This window comes from Carassius auratus, chromosome 44 (assembly GCF_003368295.1).
Source record: "Carassius auratus strain Wakin chromosome 44, ASM336829v1, whole genome shotgun sequence".
Lineage (NCBI taxonomy): Eukaryota > Metazoa > Chordata > Actinopteri > Cypriniformes > Cyprinidae > Carassius > Carassius auratus.
In genome coordinates, this window is record NC_039286.1 from 9,802,953 (window position 1) to 9,830,093 (window position 27,141).

The 27,141-nt window shown below is 36.4% G+C and overlaps 2 protein-coding genes across 2 annotated transcripts in view; one reads left to right on the top strand and one right to left on the bottom strand.

The window, feature by feature from the left end:
• The window catches only part of LOC113062432 (syntaxin-1B), a 38,730-nt gene extending 16,269 nt beyond the window's left edge, over positions 1 to 22,461 (top strand). Inside the window, exons 2-10 of the mRNA XM_026232275.1 lie at positions 6,268 to 6,342; positions 7,300 to 7,399; positions 15,192 to 15,266; positions 17,831 to 17,904; positions 18,422 to 18,530; positions 18,751 to 18,824; positions 19,476 to 19,613; positions 20,793 to 20,903; positions 22,246 to 22,461. Of these exons, the coding sequence (XP_026088060.1) occupies positions 6,268 to 6,342; positions 7,300 to 7,399; positions 15,192 to 15,266; positions 17,831 to 17,904; positions 18,422 to 18,530; positions 18,751 to 18,824; positions 19,476 to 19,613; positions 20,793 to 20,903; positions 22,246 to 22,326 (837 nt within the window). The 3' untranslated portion in view covers positions 22,327 to 22,461. The remainder of the gene's footprint in view (positions 1 to 6,267; positions 6,343 to 7,299; positions 7,400 to 15,191; positions 15,267 to 17,830; positions 17,905 to 18,421; positions 18,531 to 18,750; positions 18,825 to 19,475; positions 19,614 to 20,792; positions 20,904 to 22,245) is intronic.
• Positions 1 to 27,141, bottom strand: part of LOC113062431 (zinc finger protein with KRAB and SCAN domains 4-like) — a 72,037-nt gene that overhangs the window by 41,960 nt on the left and 2,936 nt on the right. The window lies entirely within an intron of this gene.

Here is a 27,141-nt window from a genome sequence, read left to right on the forward strand (position 1 = left end):
GGCATATTGCCAGAACATTGCCGGGTCGCCTTCTGTGTGAAAGCAACCACATCCCGGGATTGATTCCGGCATTGAACCCGGGACGGGGACCTAGTAACATTGCCGGGTTCAACCCGGGACGAGTGCTGTGTGAACAAAAGCCAGATCTAATGCCGTGTCGAAGTGATGACGCACGTTATCGCGCAACTCTTTTACCGGTTGTTTTGAAGGAAGCAAAGATATGTGCAAACTATAATGAAGCAGAGATCAGTTAGTTCCTCACTTTCCGCATTGACACCGAGATTGTTCGCCAGCTTCTGTGAAAGTATAACGGGCCTAACGTTTTCGACTTGTACATTACACGTCACGTCCTGATGTCACGTGTCGATACGGGATCTTTACGGGTTGTGTGTGAAAGCAAGCACATATCCCAGGTAATCACTGGCAGTGTGAAAGTGCAAAGTCTAGCGACCCGGGAACAATTGCCGGAACGCTTTACCCATGTTCTTGCCGGAATGGCAGTGTGAAAGGGGCTTTAGACAGGCTTAGAAACCCTATGAGACTGTAGCATGCTCAGGGAGCAGTACTTAATTCAGTATGAGTCTGTATGCTCAGAGTGTATGTGGACTGAAAAAGGCATATCTCATAGAAAAAAAAGACAAATGAGGGGAGCATAGACAACTCAATTAAGGCAGTCACAGAACAGACTCCGGAGCATGTGTCAATAACTAGAAGGGGCGTAGCACCTAGCTCTCAGACCAAGAGGGGGGTCACCAATGCAAGTCTTGGAAGAAGGGTCCTCATAAATAATTAATATTAATATTAAGAGTGAAAATATCAATCAATATAAATATCAAAATATTAGCTTAGACTAATTTCAAAAGTCAATCAAAAGTGACAATAAAGATGTTATAAAATATTTCAAATTTTATATTTAAAAAAAATCCTGAAAAATGCATTATAGTTTCCACAAAACTATTAAGCAGCACAACTTAATATTAATATATTTCAGCATTAATAGTAAGAATAATAAACAAGTAGAAAATAAGTGTATTAGAATGATTTCTGAAGGATCATGACACTGCAGATTTATACCCACATCACAGGAATAAATTACATTTTAAAATGCATTAAAATAGGAAACTGTTATTTTAAATTGCAATAATGTTTCTTATTATTACTGTTTTTTGTGTATTATTTATAAATTATTTGTGTGTGTGTGTGTGTGTGTGTGTGTGTGTGTGTGTGTGTTATGTATAAAATCTGGATAAACCTCAAAAAAACTTGAGTAGTCAGTTGTTTGATGACTAATAATGGAATCCATAATCTTCATAGCAAATTAATCCTGAGCTACGTAATCAAAAGGCAGTATAAATATCCTTTCTGTAAATTCCAGGCTAAAATATTTTAAGGTATCACCAAATATATCTCTAAAACAACTATCTAAAACAGAGGTGTCAAACTCTGCTGAGTTGAGATTAAAGCCTAACTGAATCATGGCCTAAAGGTTTGAGAGTCAGACTTGTAACACAAAGGTCACGGGTTCACCTGCAGGGATTGTCGGTGGGAGGAGTGAATGTACAGCACTCTCTTCCACCCTCAATACCACAACTGAGATGAGACCCCTTGAGCAAGGCACCGAACACCCAACTGCTCCCTGGGCACTGCAGCAAAAATGGCTGCCCACTGTTCTTGGTGTTTGTTCACTGTGCGTGTGTGTTTGTTCACTATGTGTATGCACTTGGATGGACTAAATGCAGAGCACAAATTCAGAGTATGCGTCACCATACTTGGCCACACGTCACTCACTCACTCACTCATTAAATGCACCTGATTAAGCTTATTTAAAAAGAACTACATGGTATGTATGTTGGAGCAGGGCTGGGGTCCTCCAGGAACTGAGTTTGACACCCTTGCCCTAAAATGTATCACCTTCGAGCAGAGGATCCCTTCTTGTCACTCAAGAGCAAAAGATATGAAAGCAGATATTAATTGTTTTTTGCTGTCCCACTGTGACCCTTGTCTAACATCGTAGGAGATTTATTGTCTCCAAACTGTTCCCCCAGACCTTATCTGTGCTCTCCAGCTTTGTAGACACAGAATGTGTCTTCCAAAAAAAGGGCACCAACATTTGCAAAATCCTCCATAATCACCCATACCCTAACCCCACTGGTAGGAGGCTTCAGTGCTACAATTCAGGACTGAAATCCACCAGGCCTCTGCTCCTTCCTGAAATCTGTTGCTATAGTACAGAATTGTTAAAAAATTTTTTGCAAAGGTCATTAGCGACTGATACTGCGGTACCGTAGATATAGAGTGCAGGGGACCAGCGGCAAAGCCACTCCCAGTGAAACCAGATGCTGAGGGGGCAGGGAGGGCAGGGATCGGAAAGGGAGCGGCCAGATAAGGAGAGAAGAAGGCGAGTAAACATTAGCACGGCTGATGAGACAACACAGTGGCCACTTTCTGCTACCATTTCATTGTGCTTTGACATGCAATACTCTTGTCATGGGGAACTAGAATCATGAATAAGGCATAGAATCAGGGGGCTTAAACAGAAATGGGTAGCTAAAATATTGAATCAATAAGCAATTGTCAGTAAGCTAAAAGCATTGGACATTTCATCTTTGCTTGTGGGGGGAAGGGACTTTATTGCCATTATCTGATGGAGGGTGAGTGAAAATAGCCTCTGCATGAATTAAATGACGTTTGTTGCAGATAGGCAGGCTGAAGCATCCGTCACTTGACTGGCAGACAGTTATGTCTAGCATAGCACTGCTGTAGAAATATTTACGATTATAAACATGCAGCTCAAGAAATAACCAGTAATCTATCACGTACATATATTCCTGTGAATTTTTGTCAACCAAATTACCAGCATAGTATAAAATAATACATTTTGCCTGCCCACCTGATTTTATTTTATTCTGAATGGGCTTATTTAAATATGAAAATATTTTATATTATAGTTTTATTTATTTTTATTTAAGTCAGTTTATGTTGATCCTATAGCAGTATTTTATTTTTAATATTTTAGTATTACTGATATAGGCTATTATTAGAGTTTTGTTTATATTTAGAATTTTTATATTAATATATTTTCATATCATGTTTCTTAATATAATCTTTATATCATAATGTTTAGATTTAAAATTGAAGTTAAATGTTTAATAATTTTGTTGTGTTTTGCCATTTTTAATAGTTTTGTTATATCTTTTTAATATTTTTATTATTTTAGGTTTTAGTTTTTAGTTAGTTTGCTATTTTTAACTTAAACTAAGTTTTTTTATTATTATTTAAATATTTCATTCAATGTTTAGCAATTACATTTTGTTTTGGTTTTAGTTTAAGTTAACTATAATAACGCTGCCCTAGAGTTAATAACAAATATTAGTCACAATATTTGTCACTAAAGTAAAAAATAAAAGTAACCCTGAAGAGCTTAGCGTTTTCATGTTATGTAAATCACGCTAAATATTTAAAGCCAACTAAATTTAACCCACTTTAAGACATCTCCTTAATATGTAACTGTCACAGCCCTCCTAGTGGCAGTCGGAAGGAAGTTTAAGAATTCAAATTAAATTAAAGTTAAGTTAAAGGCGGCGTCTGAAAGTTGCGTCTGGTGATCAGTTTGAGTGTAAATGTATATTTCTGACTAACATTTTGCACTTTTAAATGTTATTTCTAGCGAAAAATCAGTATTATAGTAATTAAATATTTGTTTAGTTATCACCAAAACTATTTTGTTGTAGATCATTAAAACTGTTACGCTGCCTCAGAAGCCTGTCCGAAATCAGTTTCATGAGGTGCATTCATGCAAAAGTGCTGCCTGCAAAGTCACTACCTCATATGGCAGCGAGGCAGTGAAGTTTTCGGAAGCAGCCCTTGTTTAAGTTTGCATATCAACATAAGCATTTACCCATTATTGAACATAATCAAGTGTGATGGATTAATGATAAACACAGTTACCAGGATAATCGACTGCCATTACTTTTGGAAAGAAATATTATGTCTAAGGCTACTGCGTTAAACAATAAAATCATTATTTTGTATTCTTTATTCATATTTGTCCGTTTCACAGACATATCAGGTGACTAAGATGACTTTAGACAAATGTCATTGCCATTTTTACTTTGCACTTAGTTTTTAAATGGAATACATGACATCCGGTCGGACTGTTGCATATTTTTGACGAAGCTCCAACCAAATGGGATCCGGAAATGTTGCATTGACAGAGAATCCCAACTCCACACAACCTTCGTAAAACTCTCAAATACGAATGAACAACTTCCTGTCTGCAGTCTGGAATTTATCATAAGCATTGATTTAAAAAAAAAAAAAAAGCATTTGGGAAAACTGTTTCAAAACAGTCATCATTGACTTTGAATAGCTCCAATTACTTAAAGGTACAGGTTGTAGGACCTGCCACTAGAGGGCACACTATCAAAACAATTGCGTAGTTTGATGATGTTAAGAAGGAGTGTGCAATAATGGGATTTGTTGTCTTCTACCCAACTGCTGATCGCCATCAATCAGACGGAAAGATAAATCATGGATTTAACGCGAGTTCAACGATTTGCGAGAGTAGATCACAAACAAAGTCAATGGAAAGACGCGATCAGACTATAGATCAGATGCGTCATTGTGCGGGTCTAGAGAAGCGATGCCCCGTTTGGCATGTACGCCCCATAATACTAATCTTGTCTTTAGAAATCTGTGGTTTCTACATTAGTAAAGGCGGTAACAAAGGGTAACTAACGTCATTGACAGGCGCCCTGTGTCACTGTTTAGAATGGGAATTTTCTCATGATTTACAAGTAGTTGAAAACATTAGAGATATTGTTAGTAATTAGCTGGACAAAATATATAATATATAACACTAACCTAGTGGTTTTTGGATATTTTACTGCAAATATCTTACAAATTGTACCTTTAATCACAATCAACTGTATACATTTTTTTTTTCTTTTTTTTTTTTTTTTTAGAAGCCCTGTCTTTTTCATCTGCTCTTTGTTTTATTCATAATCATCCATTTTACAGACATTAAAGGATGTCATTAGACAGATATCATTGCCATTTTCACTTTGTGCTTAAAGTTTTGATTGGAATACATTTGAAGCAGGACGTTTTACATTCATTCAAAATGAAAAATTAACACATAAATCAGACAGTGCACCGCCAATTTAGGACCTTCAGTTGTGGTCTTGATCAATAAAATCCTGAATCCTCTTAGTCTGAGACTGAGAATAGACAGAGTATAAATGTAGTGGAGACTGAGACCAGACCAAGACCTTCAAAAAATGATCTCAAGTCTAGCCTTGAGTACTACAACATCACGGCTGAATATTAATCAGTGTGTTCCAGTAAACAAGATTCCAGCTCATTCTCCTAACTGTCACTATAAATTATGTTTTCTCTCTGGAAATAGCCATTTCATTGAACGGGAAGCAGTTTGCTTGAAATGAAGAGCTATTAGTTCCCAGAAAGAGTGCAGAGGTTGGGAGGCGGGATGGTCTTTATGACCACACACACAGGAGAACTCCCTATTCTGCTCAACGTGGATTGGCCGTACAGCTAATCCGAGATGGCCCTCCAGCTATCCCCAATTCTCATACCAATATGTGAACGCAATCAAACCATCTTTTAAATTTGACACTGTGCGCTCATCTGAAAACATGTGATTTGCATTAGTTTATTAGGCTGCCCTACATTATCCTTTATGAGTAATGGAGTAAGAAGCAGTCTGGAATCTGGATGTGTTGAATACGGTTGCTCTTTTAAAGCCCAATTGCTGAGGAACAGCATGATGGCGTATTGATATCAAATGTTTTTGGGCCATTATCAGTGTTCTTGGGTGAGATATTGAGTGATGCCACCAAAAACAGCAGCAAAGAATAACAAGAAATCAGCACGGTTTAAGAAAATTTTATTAATACGTTTTGGTTGTTTTTTTTTGCAGTTTTTTTATGTTGCATATTACTTTCTCTTTAAAATGAATGACTTATGTTGTTGTATTTCTCATTTGGAAGTCACTCTGGCATAAAAAATCAGCTAAACGAATCCATGTAAATGTAAATTATTTAATGGTAATATATTCAAACGCATAATGCTTTCCTATTTACATACCATTTACTGTATATGTATGTTGTGCAACATTTCTGATTTTATTAGTGCTCTCTGTGCTCATCCAACATTATAAAAACACATTTTCCATATACTTGAAATAATTTCTTTTCTTTCATTGAGATTATCAAGACATTAAAGTGGTGTATTTGTTTTTTGTCACAGGCTAAGGACAGTGACGATGATGAGGAAGTCGTTCATGTCGACCGAGACCACTTTATGGATGAATTTTTCGAACAGGTAAAATTTCTCTCAAGGCAAATATCATAATTTGCAGTTAGTATTTATGCCAATGTAGATTATTTGTTTTGTTCAACAATTTCTTCATGTCAACTTGAGTGCTGCTGCCACTAAAGCATGGGAGAGACAAACCATTTATAAAAATATGATAACTTTTCGAATTCGCCTTAAAAAATGTAACACACTAAGAGGCTTTTAAATTTTGAACAGGTTTTAGAACACTATATTCACAGAAACATAAGCTTTGAAAAAATGTTTTCAAAATATTAAATGTTTGGTATCCTCTGACTGGATGGACTCCTAGTCAGAAACAAAAAAATAAAAAAGTCTGCGCCCATCAAATACTGAGTATGATATTCTGTGAAATCAGTCAACTCTGAAAGCAGACTAGCTCTGACATTTTAACAACTAGCGTTGACTCGTTTAGACTGCAAATTATGGCAAAAATCTGTTTTAAAAAATTATGTATTTTAGTCTTTACATAGGCAAACTAAAATGGTGATAATATCATTTGTAATCCAAAGTAAATTGTTAAGAAATAATAAATAAGAAGCCTCTCGTTAAAATGATGAAGGTATGATTTACCAGCATGATATTTATTCATTTTAATGCATACATTAATGCACTTTAGTTTCTGCATGTTTACTTAATAAAATTAAAATTAATATCAAATAGGTTTCTTCAGCTAACATTTCATGTGACAAGATTTAATATGTTATCTGTAATATAGGATACAAAACTATTATTAAAATGTCAAAAATTTTCATGGCTGATTTAAAAAAATATTATAAATATAAATTATTATTAAAAAAGAAATATTATTAGTATTATTTATTATTTTCTTATCACAGAGCATGACAATGTGCAAGTAGACAGTGATTTAGATTTGGTCCTTTGTTGTATCATTTCCAAAAGCCACTGTATTGTTGCAGAATTTAACGCATGTTCTCCTAACAGGTGGAGGAGATCCGTGGCTGTATTGAAAAGCTGTCAGAAGATGTAGAACAGGTCAAGAAGCAGCACAGTGCCATCCTAGCAGCACCCAACCCTGATGAAAGTGAGTCCCACTCATCAGCACACAGTCTCAGCGTATACACTGTGTGATCTACGAAAAGCATTTAGTGGAGTTTAAAGATGAACATTCTTCCTAGAAGGTAGTTCCTTTTAAAGAACTAAAGTACTGTATGTGACACTTCATTAGTGAGACGGTCAGTCATGGAATAAAAAAAAAAATATGCAAATTTGACGTTTTACCTCCCACATATCAATCTATTTGCGCAGACAAATACACCACATGGACACATGTTTGTGAATGCATATCTACTGTATATCTCAGGGCAAGATGACAAATTTTTACATTAGCAATCACCTCCACCCACATCTTCAACATTAACAGTAATGCATCGGATATATTTGCCATGTCTATTATACTGCTCGCCCTTAAAGGAATAGTTCTCTCAAAGATGAATAATTTACTCACCTTGTATACATAAAAGTAACATAAAAATGACTTGTGTGCTATATTTAAATCTTTTGCATGAGAAACAGATGAAAACCTAAGTTATGGATAAATTCAGTCACATAGACTATCTTTTATGTGCAGAAGGGGAGTAAATGATGACAGAATTTTCATTTTTTTCAGTGAATTATGCTTTTAAAAGAATAGTTGACCCAAAAATGAACATTTGCTGAAGATGTACTCACCCTCAGGCCATCCAAGCTGTAGATGAGTTTGTTCTTCATTGAGAAGTGTGGGGAAATTTAACATTACATCACTTTCTCACCAGTGGATCCTCTGCAGTGAATGGGTGCCATCAGAATGAGCGTCCAAACAGCTGATAAAAACATCACAATAATCCACAAGTTATCCACATCACTCCAGTCCATCAATTAATGTCTTGTGAAGTGAGAAGCTGCGTGTTTGTAAGAAACAAATCCATCATTAAGGTATTTTAACTTTTAAATGCTGCTTCTGGCCAAAATATGAGCCAATAATTCATAAAAAAACACTTCCTCCAGTGAAAAAGTCCATCCCCTGTTGTCATCTCACATCAAAATACACCAAAATATTTGTTTAGAACAGTTTTCACTTGTAAATGGTGATTGATCTTTGCATATTTCTCTCCTTGATTCAGACGAGATTACCTTTTTTACTGGAGGAATCATTATTATGGTAGAAATGATGGTTTGAAGTTAAAAATGTCTTGATGGATTTATTTATTTTTACAAACATGAAGCTTTTCGCTGCATTTCAACGTTAATTGATGGACTGGAGTGATGTGGATTACTTGTGGATTATTGTGTGGTTTTTAATCAGCTGTTTGGACTCTCATTCTGACGGCACCCATTCACTGCAGAGGATCCATTGGTGAACAATTGATGTAATGCAAAATTTCTCAAAATTTATTCTGATTAAGAAACAATCACATCTACATTTTTTTGTGGGGGGGGGGGGGTCAACTATTCCTTTAACACATGTACAACCCCTAAATATATGAGCAAGTTATGCATGCATTCTCCGTCACAATGCAGGAAAAAGTTGCAAGGATTGAAATGAACTTTTGGAAAGCACCAGCTCCTTGACTTATATGATATATACTTGATATATGAGCTCATTGGTGAGCCTATATAAGACTTTCAACAATACCTTGCATTTGCGCCACCCACTCTACAAAAGAGGCACTGCCACCACATCGCTCCAAGTGTTTGTTAGACCCAGCCCACACACCTCATAGTGCACCAGCCCACACTGCATCTATAGAGGCTTTTTCTTCAGTTCTGAGTCCTCAAATGTTGCTAAAAAATCCTGCACACCTCATCTTTCCCCAGCAACAGTCTTCAGTTACGGCAAATGTGTCAGAGTCATTCCAGTATTGTCTGACTAATGTGTGAGGTCATTCTGACAGAGCAACTCTTTAGTAAATGTGCACGTGTCATGCAGTAAGTCAACTGTCAAATCAGTGAAATTACAAACAGTATAACTTATGACAAAAAACTCTTAGAAGAAAGGGATCATTGGGGTTCTATATAGAACCATAGGGTTCTTTACTCAACTCCAAAGAACCTTTTATGGTAAAAAGGTTCTATAATGACAAGAAAGAACCCTTTTGGCACAAAGGGTTCATATTTTGAATTTTGTGATCATTCACATGCATTCATAAATGCATTTGAATACACCGAATAATGCAGTGAAAGAACGCACTCAAAATGCACACGCGCACTAGTATGACTTCATCATGTAACTTTACATTAGCCTAGATGCGTGCACTTTTTAGGCACGATTTGTTTAGTTTTTTAATATACTTGATACTGTTAAAAGGCACATCATTAAAACAAAAAATACAAGTTCACATTTCACACCTAAACAAGCGTGGAAAACGTAATTAGAACTAGCTACTAAATTAGTTAAAAATGCCTATCCATATACAGCTATGATTTGCGAACCACAAACTGACTCAAATGATTTGCGAACCCGCTTTGAACTCCCGAACTGATTCAAATGATTCGCGATCCCCAAATTGACTCAAATGATTTGCGATCCTGCTTTGAACTCCCGAACTGACTCAAATGATTCGCGAACCCGCTACGAACTCCCGAACTGATTCAAATGATTCGCGATCCCCAAATTGACTCAAATGATTCGCGATCCCGCTTTGAACTCCCAAACTGATTCAAATGATTCGCGATCCCCAAACTTAACTCAAATGATTTGCGATCCCACTACGAACTCCCGAACTGACTCAAATGATTCGCGATCCCGCTCCAACTCCCAAACTGGAGTCAGAGGACTCAAATGATTCGCGATCCCGCTACGAACTCCCGAACTGCTTTAAATGATTCGCGATCCCCAAATTGACTCAAATGATTCGTGATCCCGCTACGAACTCCCGAACTTATTCAAATGATTCGCGATCCCGCTTTGAACTCCCGAACTGACTCAAATGATTCGCGATCCCGCTACGAACTCCCGAACTGACTCAAATGAATAGCGATCCCAATACACATAATGCTATAAAAGTGTGCAAATAGAGAGAAATTAACAGCAGATGTTCATGTTAACAACTTCTTTAACTTGAGCAAATGCTGCTAATACATACATTTGTTAATAAAGTAAATAAAACGAAAACATGAATGTTTTAATGCTACTGAATAAAAATAAACGATCCACTCGAAAGTCTCTGCTCATCTTGACAGGACCTGGATCAGCGAGTTGCGTCTTGGGCCAATGACGTCACTTCCAGGGAGGCATGTTGTATACGCCCCCGTCCATTGACTCCACCTCCACGTCAAAACAGTTCCACAAAGAGAGACGTGCAGAAAAGTAAAGCACAAAGGGAAAATGGTATCGCAAGCTCAAACTAGACTGACACACAAAATAAAAGCAGCATTGCAAATAAATTAATGGATATGACCATGGAAAATATTTATTGCAAAATCATTGCTTTCGCGCTGTTTCATTTGTTTTGCAATTCTTAATTTTTGTTTGCAAAAAGCAAATGTATTTTCCTCAATACTTTAAATAAAATGTTTTACATTCGTTTTTGTTTTATTGTTTTTGTATATTTTAAACAAGGTAAACCTTTTTGATTTATTAAAATATAAAAGTCACATACATGGATTTTTCTGGGCTAAGCCCCGGATCTCCACTCACCCTAGAACCACCCCTGGTGGTGTGTAATGGAGAAATGCTTTTGTCCAATCTGTTACTTGTATAGATGCTGAAATATTGCATACAAATGGATATTAAACAGCAAATAGATACGTGGTGTGCATTTTAGATGTCTTTTATCACACTTAGTTGCTTTTTAGCTAAATCAGCCTATGAACTGTGGTTAAAACTAAATGCAAATGAAAGTCATTCTTTTTGCAATTCCTTTTTGTGCCGTAAATGCTGTTAATACACCAGTGTGCCTTCTGAGCTCCCTGCATGGCTTAGTTTAAGAAATCCACAGCCTACGAATGACTCAGCTGCTATAGATGAATCTTTAAGAAATGATGTCTCTAGTTGTGTCTGACAGTTTTGGTTCAGTTTCATACATTTGACTGCATGTGATTCGCTTTGGTTTCTGTTGAGTTGTTGCATGCATGTACTGTATAAGAACATTATTTTCTGCCCCCCCTCCTCTCTTTTCTTTTGCTTTCCTCCCTGTCTGTTTTTCTTTTGCTTTCCTCACCATGCTGCATGAAGGATGAAGGGAACCTATGGAAGTTGAGTGTCTGTCTCAATATCTGTGTCAGTGTGAACCAGAAACCCGAGGAGAAGTGGAGAACATATTAAATAAAGGAATCCTTAAAGGAATAGCACAACCAAAATGAGAATGTCATCATTTACTCACCCTCATGTCGCCCCAAGACACTTTTTCATATTCTTGAAATAATAATAATTAATGATTGCTGTGATTAGTAATCAAATCTTAAAATTATTAGTGTGTTTGTGCTTGATGTAAAATTATTAGTTAACTTATATAAAGATATTAAAGTTGTCTCAACACATATGGATGCTGATTTATTCTCTTATGCTATGAAAATTACAAAATGAATGGAGTACATTTTGTTATATTTTTGTACTTTTTGGTTTTATAAATCACAATCTATAATCTTTTCATGGAAAATGATGGCCCAGACATTCTTCTTAAGATCAGAATTATACACAGCTAAATGACATGGGAGTAAATAAATGGGAATATAAATATAGATTTTAATTTATTGCTTTAAATATCTTACAGTAGTTGTTCTCCTTGTATTATTCTCCTTCAGCTCCAGTCTGTGTTGTGTGTGTTTTTGTTGTGTATTGAGCTTGTGATGTTATACATAGATACTGCATAAAATGTACAGCACAGAAGCATTCAATATTTATTGCCAAGGCCAGTTTCTCTTTTTTACTGCAGAAGGCTTTTAATTCAGTCACAAGAACACACAAAAAAGGGAAAGACAGACACTACACTGTCATTTTACATTTATCCGATATATCTTACTCTAAATACAATGACAGGAATCTTATCTCAGTTGCTGTAAAGTTCATGGGTCACCCCTATACTTGAGATCAAGCTAAATTTTGTGGTTGCTGCTTAGATCCTTAACCAAGACTGCAATACCATCCCCCTCGCCCTCAAGTGATCCAGTGTTATTGTGATCTCACTAACATTTCTGGGTCAATGCTTCTCGACGCTAATCCACAACATCTATGTTAGCAGCTCAAGTTCTCCGTTAAAATACCACCGCTGCATAACCAAAGCATTTTATATTATCCTTAAACTGAAGTCACCTTGTTTTTACATTCTTGTTCAAGCGCTACTGTATAAAACTAAACGTTGTGCAATGTTTGTGAAAAAGCCAGATTTCAGCTGCAGATGTGACCTTGACCTCTGTGACTAACGGTTACCGCGTTGTCCTAGTTCATTAATGCATTTCACCCAATCAGCTTAAATGACTAAATTAGCCATCAGAATTATAGTGCACTGCCCTTAATCGTTCTCCATGTTAGCCTGCAGGTGAGTGACGTTAGCAAGTAAAGATGAGCTGTGCATCTGGTTGGTTAGCATTTCTATAATGCCAGTCCTCTGGGTTTGAGAACTTTTTGCGGTCTAGATGGTTTGTGTTGTATGATCAGTTTTCTGAAGCAAATATAAAAGTATTGCTATGAATGCTTATTTATTTGTTAGAATGTTGTACTAAATGTATTTTGCAGTAGGTGGTGGCCAAAAATAAAAAAAAATCCTACAGAGATGATAATCTTTAGTAGACATCAACAAACACCATATGCTACACAGAATTTCAGGTTCATGTAGTTCGTTTACCTACAATAAATCTATTAAATTCACATTAAATACTAGGTGATAAAATATTATAAAAGTTATGGTCATTAGTAAATCGAGACATAATCCGTAGATCTTAATTTCAGAATTCTTTGAATTTGTGAGAAGTGTTTAATAAGGCGGCACGCAGATTTTGTAGAAATACTACACATCATATGCTTCTGTAACAGGTCTGCTTCTCTTCAGCAAATGTGTGGCAACTGCAAAAATCGCATTCAAGAGGAATTAAAGTGCTGGTTAGATGTCATGTTAAACAGTGAAACATCCTCGTCAGTCAAATCGATCTCTCCACCACATGAGCAAAAAAAAAAAAAAAAAAAACAGCTGACATGAAATGATGGTTTGTTTTCGTAGAGCAGAAAAGAGCAGGACCGCATTTAGCTGTCTGTAAGCACAACAATAGTGTTGCGGTGTGCAAATATTCTGATGCAAACTCAGTGACAGGAGATACATTACACTTTTGTTGAATCGATGGAGAGGGGAACTAGAATGGCACATTAACAGACACCAGTGACTAAACAGATCATTGTTTTACACAACAGCATTGCCGTTTAAGCCCTTAGCAACATCATTTTGTTTGTCAAAATGAAAAAAAGAATTGACATTTATCAATCATTTTAAGTACTTAATTTATTTTTTCCTTTATTTTGAAAGTCTGTAATTCTCTAGAAAAGGAAATATAGTTTTCAATGCAAATTTTCAGACTTCTGTAAAAGCTCAAAAAGGCCATTTTCATGTACAAATATATATATATATATATATATATATATATATATTCATATGCAATTGCATAGACAATTTTAACCATTTGGGACTCATAAAAACGGTAAGTAAAGGAGTTAAGGACACACAATTAAAAAGTTCAAAGCTATTATTATCCATCTTTCAAAAGCTAAAAAAGCAGTCATCCTTGGTGACAGAAAAGTTCCCCTAACTGAGGATTTGCCCGTATATACTATGAAATGACAAATCAAAGTGATTAATTCCTCTGCACAATGTATAGAGACATATGATATATCACTCTTCTCCCACCCACCACACACATCCATCCCTCTGAGAGTGATCAGCAGGGGTCACAATATTGATGGCCAGAAAGAGGCGCCAAGAGATTAATAGTGTGGGGCTTGTATAAATCCCTCAGCCCGGCTTATTAAAGCCAATTTTGTGATAATATGTTGCTCATATGTAATGCTTAACACATAGCTCAATTAACAAAACATATTCAAATACTACATTTGAGACTAAAATATCTCATTGTGCATATATATATTACAGCAAATATTTCAGTATGAATTTGTAAGTGCATTATTCCTCTTAACAAACACACAAATACTCCCCAGTGAAGTGATACTGGCATTAACATTCGTAGTGGAAGAAATGTCATGGTCATCAGACTGTCATGGCTGGAGAAATGAGAGAAAGTAGCGAGGGATTGGATTAGTCAGAGGAGAGGAGAGTGTGTAGGTGGGAGTTGAAAAGGCTGAGGTGGTGTCCAGGGAGTGAATGGCACTGCAGTAACTATCAATCAACATATGACTGCAGCCTGCAGTCTACACACACATCCACCACTTTATCACAGACACCTCACTTTACTCTTTAAAACAACGAGAACATTATATGGCTTGAGGTTAAAGTCCTAAAAGCTCAAATCTATCATTCATTCTCTATCTATCTATCTATCTCACATGACTTTGTACCCTATATCTAAATTTACATTTATTCATTTTTAGCTGACGCTTTTATCCAAAGCGACGTACAATTGATATATCTGTCAGAGGTCGCACGCCTCTGGAGCAACTAGGGGTTAAGCGTCTTGCTCAGGGAAACATTGGTGTTTCACAGTGGATTCAAACCTGGGTCTCTCACACCAAAGGCATGTGTCTTATCCACTGCGCCAACACCACCCCATTAAATATATTAAATGCATTGTCGGATGCTTTAAATATAATGCATCCATTGCTCATTAATATTGAGAACTCAAAAATGATATGCTTTAACACCTTCTCTTTTGTATTTCCTTGTGTTTTTCTGCAGAGACCAAGCAGGAGTTGGAGGACCTCACAGCTGACATTAAGAAAACAGCCAATAAAGTGCGCTCTAAATTAAAAGGTATAAAACCATTTTTTTTTTTTTTACTTTATATCACCGTTTTGAACAAAAATTGGCCAAAGTAATGGATTTTTACAATTATTTGGGCAATCACGCATAACATTTTTTTAAAACATTAAGGACTAATTGCCTGCTCTATATATGTGACCCAGGACCACAAAAACCAGTCTGGTGGGAGGAGCAAACAACAGACACACTGGGGGTGGCGTCAGGCCTCGGAGAGGTTTTTATTAACAGAAAAATAACCAAAACGGGGAAAAAATTAAGTGTCCAAAAGAGAGAGTGTCCAAAATAAACAGGCAATCTGGTGTCCTCGTCGTGCGGCTGGCTTTGTGTAGGCGGGGCATTGTTCAGGAAGGGAGGGTCCAGGTAAGAGGCGGAGTCCAGTGGCCACACTCGCTCCCTTTTTGGTCCCGGGGCGTGAGGGGCGGCGGCTTCTTCCAGCGGCTGCATCCATCTCGCTGGCTGCGGTGCTTGAAGGGACTAGACGGCCCTGCATCCTTGCATGATGGTTGTGTAACGGGTGCAGTTCTCGACCGGACCTCAGGTCCGGCAGCTCACGTCTCTGGCGGTGCAGGTGTCCCTCTACACACCCTCCCTGGACCCATGAGGACACCAGCATGCATGCACAGGGAAGAGACCGGTCTCCAGAGGAGAGGCGCGCTCGGCATTTAAACGGTGGTGGTGATGGGGTTCCATTTGCATCAGGTGTGCCCCATCACACGCCACTCTTATAGCGCCCCTTCTCTCTAAAGCACCCACTCCTGTCGGGAGCCTGGCAAAGGGCGGTGATGATGATAATTAGGAGGGGGGGACAGCCGACTCATCACACCAGTCAAAAATTGAGATTTATACACCAATAAAATAAAATGAATAAATAAGCTTTCCATTGATGTATGGTTTATTAGGATCTGACAATATTTGGCAGAGCTACAATTATTTGAAAATCTGGAATTTGATGGTGCATCAAAATCTAAATATTGAGAAAATCGCCTTTAAAGTTGTCCAAATGAAATTCTTAGCAATACATATTACTAATTAAAAATTAAGTTTTGATATATTTACAATAGGACATTTATGAAATTTCTTCATGGAATATGATCTTTATTTAATCTCCTAATAATTTTTGGTATAAAAGAAAAATCTATAATTTTGACCCATGCAATTTATTTTTGGCTATTGCTATAAATATACCCCAGCGACTTAAGACTGGTTTTGAGCTCCAGGGACACATGTATAAACAATGAAACAGATCTGAGATCAGTTTGAGGTGGTGAATATTTTTACAGTCTTCTTCGACTTAATTAAAATGAGAAAAGTTCAGGTCTTATTTGCAAGTATGCATTAAGTTTAGTCTACAAAAGCTCCTAAAACCTTCATTATCAAGTAGTCAAGGCTAATTTAGACACAATCTTTGATTCTAAAGGCAGCCACCTGAGGCCAAAGGAGTTCAGCAATAGACAATTCTTAACATGTAGGGGTTTTAACTAATCTCTTTTGAAGTGCTTTCCTTCTGAAGCCATAAATCACTGAACCATAAATGAAACTTTATAAAGAACTTTTCATAAAGAACTTTATGTTGACCAGATTGTTAGTTAATCATTCAGGCTACAAGTCAATATTGCCTATATGGACAGCAATAAAAAAAGTGAACTTGTAAAACTGCGGTGTTAAATGTGATGCTGTCATAAATTTGGATGTACCTAACTTTTGTGCTGTTGCACCTAAGAAAAAAGTAAGGTGCACCAGTGCAAAAAGTTAGTCTAGAGTCCTGTGTAATATGTAATATGTTATATATAATGTACATATAATATTTAATACTACATAAAATATATATTTGTATTTTTTATATATATTAAGTTTATTAAATATATAGGGGTTAGAGTTATATATATATATATATATATATATATATATTTTAGATATTTTATTTTATTTTTATAAAAAAAAATATATATTTGTTATTTCATTAAATATGTATATATAATAGGGTTATAATTGTTTTAAATGAAATTATTTAGTATACAGTTTTATAAAAGGTATTCTTTTTATAAATACTGATTATTATTTAACTTTATTTGTTATGTATGCAATATTAATTATTATATTATATGTAATATACATATACTTAACAAACAAGCAATCAAATCAATCAATATGAAACAAGCAAGTTGCCAACAGTGACAGTCAATTCATCCACACGCTTGCTGATGTAGCCATTGACACTTGGTTTGCTGGGCTCCATTAGAACTGAATGGAGTGTGAATCCCATTGTCTGCTGAAGTGGACAATGAGATCTATTGTTCTTCTGAGATTAAGGGACTTGTTATTACTCTGGGACCACTCTGTCTGACACCTAGTGTGTATGCACTTTCACTGTAACAGCTCGGTCCGACAATTACTTTAGTGTCATGGGTGGTAACTGTAACTGTTGTAGTCAGGTAACTGGGGTGAGACAGCTGCTATTTGAAATGTCAGTCTATGGGGTACGTTGAGATGGCTGTGGGTTTAGCATATTTTACTAGAACAATTCATTATAATCAGTTTATTTCTGTACTCTGCAGCAATCGAACAAAGTATCGAGCAAGAGGAGGGGTTGAACAGATCATCTGCAGATTTGCGGATCCGCAAGACACAGGTATGAAAGTAACTGAAAACACCAGTGTAATAGTCCAAATGTAGCTACTTCTCAGCACGTTTATTAATTCTTCTTAATAAGTAATACAAATAAGAAATAAATAATTAGATATATTTTTAAAAGAAACTCAAAACATGTTGTGGTCTTTCGTATGGCAGGGAATATTTAAAAGCTTTTATTTCATTATGTAAACTAGTTTGTCTAAAATGGAAACAATATTAAGCAAAATAGCAGTAAATCTGACCTTCAGGATGTTCAGAGACAGGCATACTTCCTGTGACCTCTGCCCTCCCACTGAGCAGCTCTGTCAAACACCCTCCTCAGCGCCATCTGCTGTCCAGAAACAGAACACGTGCTGTAATTGCTCAACATGCACCATCCCGATTTCACCACGATCACACTTGGCCCACGATACATTGTCCTGAGCCACCCACTGTCAGCGAGTGCATTCACGTCACGATGTGCCGTTACACTTTCACATCCCTGACGCCTCCACATGTCTACCTTTATCCCACAGCATTCCACGCTGTCACGCAAGTTTGTAGAGGTGATGACAGAGTACAACACCACGCAGTCCAAATACAGAGACCGCTGCAAGGACCGTATTCAGAGACAACTGGAAATTAGTGAGTTCTGCTAGCATGCACAAAGACGACACATGCAACCCACGCTCAAAAACGCAAGCTGAAAAACAGCCTCCACATTACTCGAACATGCATTTAATTTTTAAATACACAAGTTAAGTGTTAGTGCATTCGAGACATGCATTTTAAATGCAAGCAAAGCTCAACAAAATGACAGGTATGCCACATACTGATACCATGTTCTCATAATATCTTTAATTAGCTGGCAGAACGACTACCAATGAGGAGCTGGAAGACATGTTGGAAAGTGGGAAGCTTGCCATCTTCACTGATGATGTAAGTTTAATAATCGCCGATCATTTACAAAAGTAATTTTACTAGGACTTTGGCTTGCAAATGAAAAAACATTTGTGATTTCAACAGCCACTACAGCCTCATGGACTTCACTCACTATTAAAAGGTCCTTTATGGTTCCATTTTAGAACCTTCATCCACGGAACCTTTCCATTCCATACAAGGTTCTTTATAGTTTAAAAAGGCACTTTAGATAATTAAAATGTTTTTTACACTAACAACTGTGGAGTGAAAGGTTCATTAGGGAACTAAAAGTGGTTCTTCAATGGAATCACTGAATTAGATCCCAGAATATATTGTTTGATAATCATTATTACAGAGCTGAATTAAGACTGCTCTGTGCCTGCTCAAAATTCAGTGTAAAGACGCAATGCTGCATCAAAGCCAGATTGAATTTTCCTCACCTCAGCCCCTAGTATCATAGTATACAGTTGCAACTGCTGTGTAAATGCATTTTTGCATACATCTGAGCAACATTATACAGTCCATGTAAAGACACGGAAATGCCACTTCTGTGCCACCTTTGCAGTGTAAATGTGCATTTTAGGAATGAATTCTGTGCAAATTAAGGTTTAATAATAGTAACTTGCTATTGACATCCTGCCATGTTTTCTTGTATTTTCCATGTAATAGATCAAAATGGACTCCCAGATGACCAAGCAGGCTCTAAATGAGATTGAGACCCGACACACTGAGATCATTAAGTTGGAGAACAGCATCCGTGAGCTGCACGACATGTTTGTGGACATGGCAATGCTTGTGGAGAGTCAGGTACAACACAGAAAGTTATACCTTAAGAAAATAGTCAAACAAACCTTAGTAATGTTATCGTTTCACAAAAGTCCCTTCCACAAGGCTGTTAGCGATGCTTACAAATGACAGTCGATTTGAGATTTTTGCTCTTTTTATATTCACATTGACTGACCCATATGTCACTGTGTGCAGTGCTTTTAGTATTGTTTAGGAATCACTATAGTATTTAATATTTAGAATTTTATATTAATTTTTTCATTTGAATTTTCTTTAAACTTTAGTCATTAATGCATTAATATTTTTCTCATTAAAAAAAAAAAAATTCCATATCTTCCATTTTTATTTCAGTTTTAGTACTACAAATTAAACTGACATAAAATTATTTCAAATGTTTCAATGAAATTAGTTCAATTTATTTGAATTTCATTTAATTTTTATATTTATTTTTGCCTTCAGTTTCTAAAAACATTTTAAGTGGAACATAAAAGTAGTATATTTATTCATTTAATTAATTTCAATTTTTCTGTCATTTTAATTATAGTTGTTTTATTCCTTATCTTTATTTCAGTTTTAGTACATCATATTAAACTTATTCTTAACATTTTCAGTGAAAGAGTTTATTTTTTATTTAATTTTCTAAAGTTTTTCATCTAATTTTTATATTTACTTATATCAATTTTATTTCAGTTACTAAAAATTAATTTTAATAGTGTTTGTGTTTTTTTTTTTTTTGCAACACAAATGTATTTTTTAAGAATATTCATTCAGCTCATGTCCATACTATTCGTAAGGGCCTCATCTATCAGGCTCAAAAAAAAAAATCTATTTGTGAACATGGGCTAGACAAAAACTGGACACGTCCTTGTAGTGCACTGCGCTCCAAAGTGATGCTGACTTTCAAATGTAATTCACAGATGCCAATTTATTTCTTCCTCCACAACCGAAGACAAGTGAAATTATTTAAACAACACAGTCCCTGTGGATCAGTTGGGGTTAAGGGACTTACCATTTGTGGGGTTGGAAATCAGGCTGCACAAAGAATATGAGGGATCTTAACACTGAAAACTTGCCACACTGTAACAAGACACACAGAAGTGTGTCTAACAGGGCACTGCATACAGTGATCATAAACGTGTGTATGTGGATATTGTAGAAAAGACTTTGTTTGTTTCAAGTGTCTATTTTTGTCATTCACAGGGAGAGATGATTGACAGAATTGAGTATAATGTGGAACACTCTGTGGACTATGTAGAGAGAGCAGTTTCTGACACCAAGAAGGCTGTCAAATACCAGAGTCAGGCACGCAAGGTAAACCACCATCAGCTGTTACACCTGATGCCTTTCGGTATTATGCCCTTTGTGTACAATGACTCACGCTCTCAGTCTAGAGAACGCAGTCCTAAGCTCTCATGCACAAAAACAAGTAATAGAATACTACTAATACTACTATTAGATTACTAAACCATTTAAACTGTCCACAGAAAAACTATGTTGCTTCTTTGGCACTCATTGGTTCTTCAACAGATGCTGCCTGCTCCTAGATTTTTGTGCTGCAGTTTTGCTTGCAGCCATTGCAGTTTTGGTCTAAAGACTGCAGACTCTTGGTGGTGTGCCACCTACTTCTATGCTTTCTGATGACTCAAACTGCAGAAATGGGGTGGTTACTTTTTTACCGGCCCCATAGTTATTTGCTAATAGTGAACTGCTGGTGACACTTAATAGGAACATCATTCTATCGAGAGTTAATAACGAAATTTAACAAACGAAACCTCATTTTGAAGTATTGCCAGATTATAATTGTTGTCAGTTACGGAAGCCTCTTTTCCAAAATAAAAAAAAAATCATACTTTTTTTTTCATAGTTGAGTTTAAATGCACAATTATTATTATAATTTTTTACAAGAATCCTGGTTTTCTTTCTGGCAATTCCAAGTTTACATCTTGCAGTTCAGTGTTTATCTCTTGCGAATTATTATTATTTTCTGCCACAAAATAGAAATTAAAAAAGTTATGGTCTTAATTAATAACAACAAAAAGAAAAACAGGCCAATAAAAACAAATTTAGCATTGCATGGTCCATTTACATGTCTGACACATGGTGACCAGAAAAAAAACTTAAAAGTAGATTTTTTCTTTTTTTACATGATTCCTTACTGCATGACCAACCAAGCATTTACATTTGGTTAATTCTGTATGGAATAGTCTCTGGCCCAATATAATATTTGCAGATTCCTTCCATGATTTCATCACGTTCAGAAGATATGCACTGCTTTTTTGGCGATTCCAGAGTTTAATATGATGTTAGTACTGTTTTTAGCCTTTACAGTTATGCAATATCTAATTACCACCTTCTCAAATGTACTCTATGTTTGAACACATTTAGTATTCAAAGGGGCAACGTCTCAGAGTGGGTCTTTTGATCAATAATTTAATTAAATTGTAATTAATTTAATGATTTACTTTGGTAATGGTTTAATTGTTAATGGCTTCATTTAATGATTTAAAGAGTGGTTAAGATGAGATGATGCTACTTAGATTAGCTGACTATCGGAACAGAGTTGCTATAGATGAGCTAAACAAACGATTGTGGTTTCAGTTGTTTATGCATCTTTCTTTCTTTCTTTCCTTCTCCTCCTTTTTACCCTTTGCAGAAGAAGATCATGATCATCATCTGCTGTGTAATTTTGGGAGTGGTTTTGGCGTCCACTATCGGAGGAACCCTGGGCTTCTAAACGATATGAAGAAAGACAAACACTTGGAAAGCTGAGTGTTTTATCCACTTAAACACTAAATAAGGAAACTGTCATAAAATGGGGGCTGGGTAGGGTTAAAAATGGAATATTCAGAAATCAAACAATCAAAAAATTTAAAAAAGGAGATGTTACGTACTAGCTGATTTAAATATATACAAAAGTGGGTTCAAATAAACATAATATTTACAAACTGTACATGTAAATGTATTGAACATAAAGCAGCACATGGGTTACTACCTGTAAAGGAATAATATATATATATATTTATTTTTTGTTATTTTTTTTCAGCGTTGCTTTCATTTTGTGGGGGGCTTCCAGGACAGTGCCAGCAACTGCTTAATTGTTTTATGTTCGAGCAGAACATGGTGTTTGGCAAACCAAACTAGCATTATAAATACTAACCAACTGACTGCATAGATGTTATAGATAGTAGTTCTAGTCTGATTTCAATGGCCTAAGATTCCAAGTGGTTGCCAGAAATCAGATAAAATCTCTCATTAATTACATTATTAGCTCATTACCTATGGAGTGCTGTAGTTTTAAAGCACCGTCAACCTCATAGCCAAATTTCTGTCTTAATACTTTTACTGCAGGCAACGTAAACGAACTAGATTCAAAGAACTAAGCAGCACACATTTTGAATTGTGAGAGGAAGTGATATTACCAAGTTTGTACATGGAAATGATTTCGTTTTTACTTCATTTGCTGTAGACAGCGAAGGAACATTTCATTTTAAAAGTGAAAGTGAAAGTGAAAGTGAAGTGACATTCAGCCAAGTATGGTGACCCATACTCAGAATTTGTGCTCTGCATTTAACCCATCCGAAATGCACACACACAGAGCAGTGAACACACACACACACTGTGAGCACACACCCGGAGCAGTGGGCAGCCATTTATGCTGCGGCGCCCGGGGAGCAGTTGGGGGTTCGATGCCTTGCTCAAGGGCACCTAAGTCGTGGTATTGAAGGTGGAGAGAGAGCTGTTCGTGCACTACCGCCACCCACAATTCCTGCCGGCCCAAGACTAGAACTCACAACCCTTCGATTGGGAGTCCAACCCTCTAACCATTAGGCCACGACTTCCCCAATTTAACTCGTTTAGAAAGCTACACTTGGATCGAAAGGGTGGCATTGCGCAAACTGTTTAACTATGCAGTTTTGATAGTGATTTGCCCCTGCTTTTTGAATTAATTCATGAAAACCTATAGAAAGATTCTGAAAGACAAAAGAGACTAAATATTTTTATCTACACCGAAGATTTCTTATATGGAACATTTACTGAAAAGTCAATACTTGAAGTAATGCCTAGCCTAAATATTATCTTTTGGAGGGTGTTTAGCTCTGCTGAAATTAATTTCTTATTTTACGTTAGTTTTACACTTTTTTTTTTATTTGCCTTGTTTCATAAAATGCATATATATTTTACATTATAATATAAAGAATAGACTTGAACAGGACCGTTTAGGTTTTGAAGCATTGATTTGAGAGTATGCTTGACGTTTCACCTTGGTGCTAGTTAATGAAGAGAGACTAATAAAATTGAATACGGGGAAGTGATAGTGACACTTTTAGATCCTTATTCTTAAATTCTACATATCTGGAAAAAAATGGGAATAAGAGCGGTGCAGACGTTGATGAGCTATCTTATTAAATATTTACCTGTAGAGGCATTCTTCAGTTCAATTGAAAAAACTTTAATGGTTGGTCAGGACGCTTATTATGCACAGAATAAAAATTAAGACAACTTTATATGAAATAACTCAAATATAGCTCTGAAGACCGAGAAAGAAAGCATGTAAAGAAAACTCTAGCTTAGAAAAAGACGCTTCGATTTTGTCCAAAGATTTTTTTTGTTTTTCAGCTCTATCATGAACTTGTTGCATCCTTTTCTTTGCAGACAGAAAGTGCAAGTATGGTTAATTATGTACTATTTGTTTTAAATTCAAGGGCTAAAATTCAAAACCAAACTTTAGCTCTGTTTTTTTTTTCAATCCACAATCCCCCTGGGCTTTATTCAGATTTGTTGCACTCTTAGAACACCCTTACCTTCATGTTCATGACATTCATGACATGTATCAACTCTGAACGTGCACTCCTTTTCTCAATATGGACTTCATTTTCCATGTACTGCTTATCATAGAATATATAACAGGAGCCCCCCTACCCCGTCTCGCCACCCCTTTACCTACTCAAAGCAAAGTAGTAGGGAACAGGATTGATTTTGGGAATAAATACTGTACACTTTTTACAAAGCCTGAGGCAGAGGGCTGGGACTATTTTGCTTTAACCATTCCAGTAACGTCCAGCATGTTTTCTTTGAAACTTATGTGTATTTAGTGTCGAATCACTTACATGTATGGTAAAATGAGGTAAATATGTATGTCGGTGTTGTTTTTTAGTAGACTGATATAGCTGGAAGGCCCTTATTTGTTAACGCATGCAACTTTCGCTTTGTTAGTTTGCATGGCTCTCGATCATGTGTGCACTTTACAATCAAAGAAAACAATGTCTTATACCGCCACATTTTTTGGGTTGTACCTTTTTCCGTTTTGTTAATGTTTTTTTTTTTTTTTTATGATGATTTATTATGACTCTCTAAGGGTTGGATTTTGGGGGGGGGGGGTGACTTAATTTAATAGTTCTGCTGCCTATTTCATCATGACCCTGACGATGCTGGAGTTTTACTGTGGTCCTCATGAATGTGTTCCCTGTGGATGTGCACATGAATACAAAAATCTGTTTGTTGTAGGGTATTTTGCTCCCAAATCACATCCGTAGTGTAAAACTATGTATTCCCCCCTCCTTGCCCTCTGGAAACACTCTGGGTATGAATCATTTTTGCGCATCTTGTTCATTTTCCCTTCCCCTGATGTTTTGATTGTTGTGCTTAACTGGTGATGATATGTGAATTATTTTGTAAGACTATTCTTTATTGTGAGTCGTGTGCTGCGGTGTCAAATTGTGCAACTCAAAAGGCCATATATGCGTGCCCTGTCCCTTTGGCATTTTTTCCTTTTTTACGTACACGTTGCTGCATATGTGAGCATGAGCATTTGTGTGTATGTGTGTGTGTGCTCGTCTGCTGTTGGAGCCCTCGGTCGCACCGGCCTTGGGCACAAGGGGCTTCTCTGGTCTGCAGGTCTATGGTATGCAGCTCTAGCGCTCCAGTTCTGTGCCGACTTCATTAAAATGTTAAGAAAAGTAATAAGTCTAAAAAGCCAAAGCATTAATGCGAGTACAGAGCACAATGTTACAGTCAACTGTATTGTGTAGTCCTCCCTGCCCTAAAATCTTGTGAACTTTCTTGCGTATACATTTATGTTTTCAGTTCTACCGATTTCAGCGTCAAGGTTCTTGATATAAAGGTTGATTTATTTATATTCATTCTGAACAATGTGTATAATGTATACTACACAAGCTTGTTCGTTTTAAAGCACTTTCTCTAAAAACAGCTACGTACAAAACAAATATACCCCCAACGATGTTCAAATGTTGTATGGATCTTATGTTTTTTTTTATTTTTTATTTTTTATGATGCTGTTCATGTTACCATTTTCCCCCTTGTTCAACTCACCTGCTTTGCTTCCTCTGTGCTGGCAATACATTAGACCTAGACATTAGATCAGCTCTGGTTAAAAGAAAATGAAATAATAATAATTTTAAAAAAACTGTATAGTAACACGGGCACAGATCTGGATGAAAGTTTTCTCAGTTGTCTTAATTTCATTTTTCAACACTGTGTTTATTGATGTTCGTTACACAGACACTGATATGACCAGACAGCACTGGCATAACACAGAACATTGAGAAGGCATTTTGTAAATGAATGAAAATTACAAACAACTATATATTTAAGAAAAAAACGATGTACCTTTTAGAGCTTAACTGCATAGTCTTTTTGGTTGGGGTTGTTGAGTGCCTCATCACTGCAGGTGAAGAAAAAGCCCTTACGCCCAACCCACATAGTGAGTGAGCGGAGAAACGACGAAACTAGAATGCTCCCGCCATGATCAACGGAGCCATCTGCTGCTATGTAGACTGCTTTGTGGATTGTAACGCTTGCTGCTTAGTTTCCACATGTACTTTAGCAGCTCTCGAAGACTTTTATTTTAACCAATACGACTTCTCGATCCACGGCTAATGAGCGCCCAAGACCTGCGATCGTGATTTTTCTCAACAGCCCCAGCCATGTTCCTCCTTAATTTCATCCCCTTTTGTGTCATTCCTTTGATGTATATTCCCATTAAACTTTATACCAGTATTCTTGTTTCAGTGTTAGATTTAGAATGAGGTAACAGTTTGTGCTCAAACTGTGATTTCAGCAAAGTGATCATCAATTACAGAGAATGGCCTGTAATGATGTGATGAAAACACTATTCTAATTTGAACTGGAAGATGACTGGATAAGGATGACAACTGAATTATACCATTATCAAATGTGATGAATTATATAACTACAATGATTTAAAGAATCCCGAGAAGTTGTGTTATTAGTAGTACTATTGAATGCTCGCGGTTTTGTCGATCTGAACTGAATCTTTGTCTTGTAATTATTGTAAATATTTCAAAGAGAGAAAAAATGACTTGCATGTCCATGTATAAAACTACTAAAATAGTTCCTGTCAAAGTTGTGAGGTTGATTGATTTTCTTGTTCTTTGCCCTGGTCGCAGCACTTTGCTGTCGACCGACCTCTTGCTTGTCTTAAAGCAGCATCCAACGCTTTCAGTGATGTCAAGGGTGCTTTATAACGAAGAAAAGGAACAACGCTTTACACTTTTCAGATTCAATACAA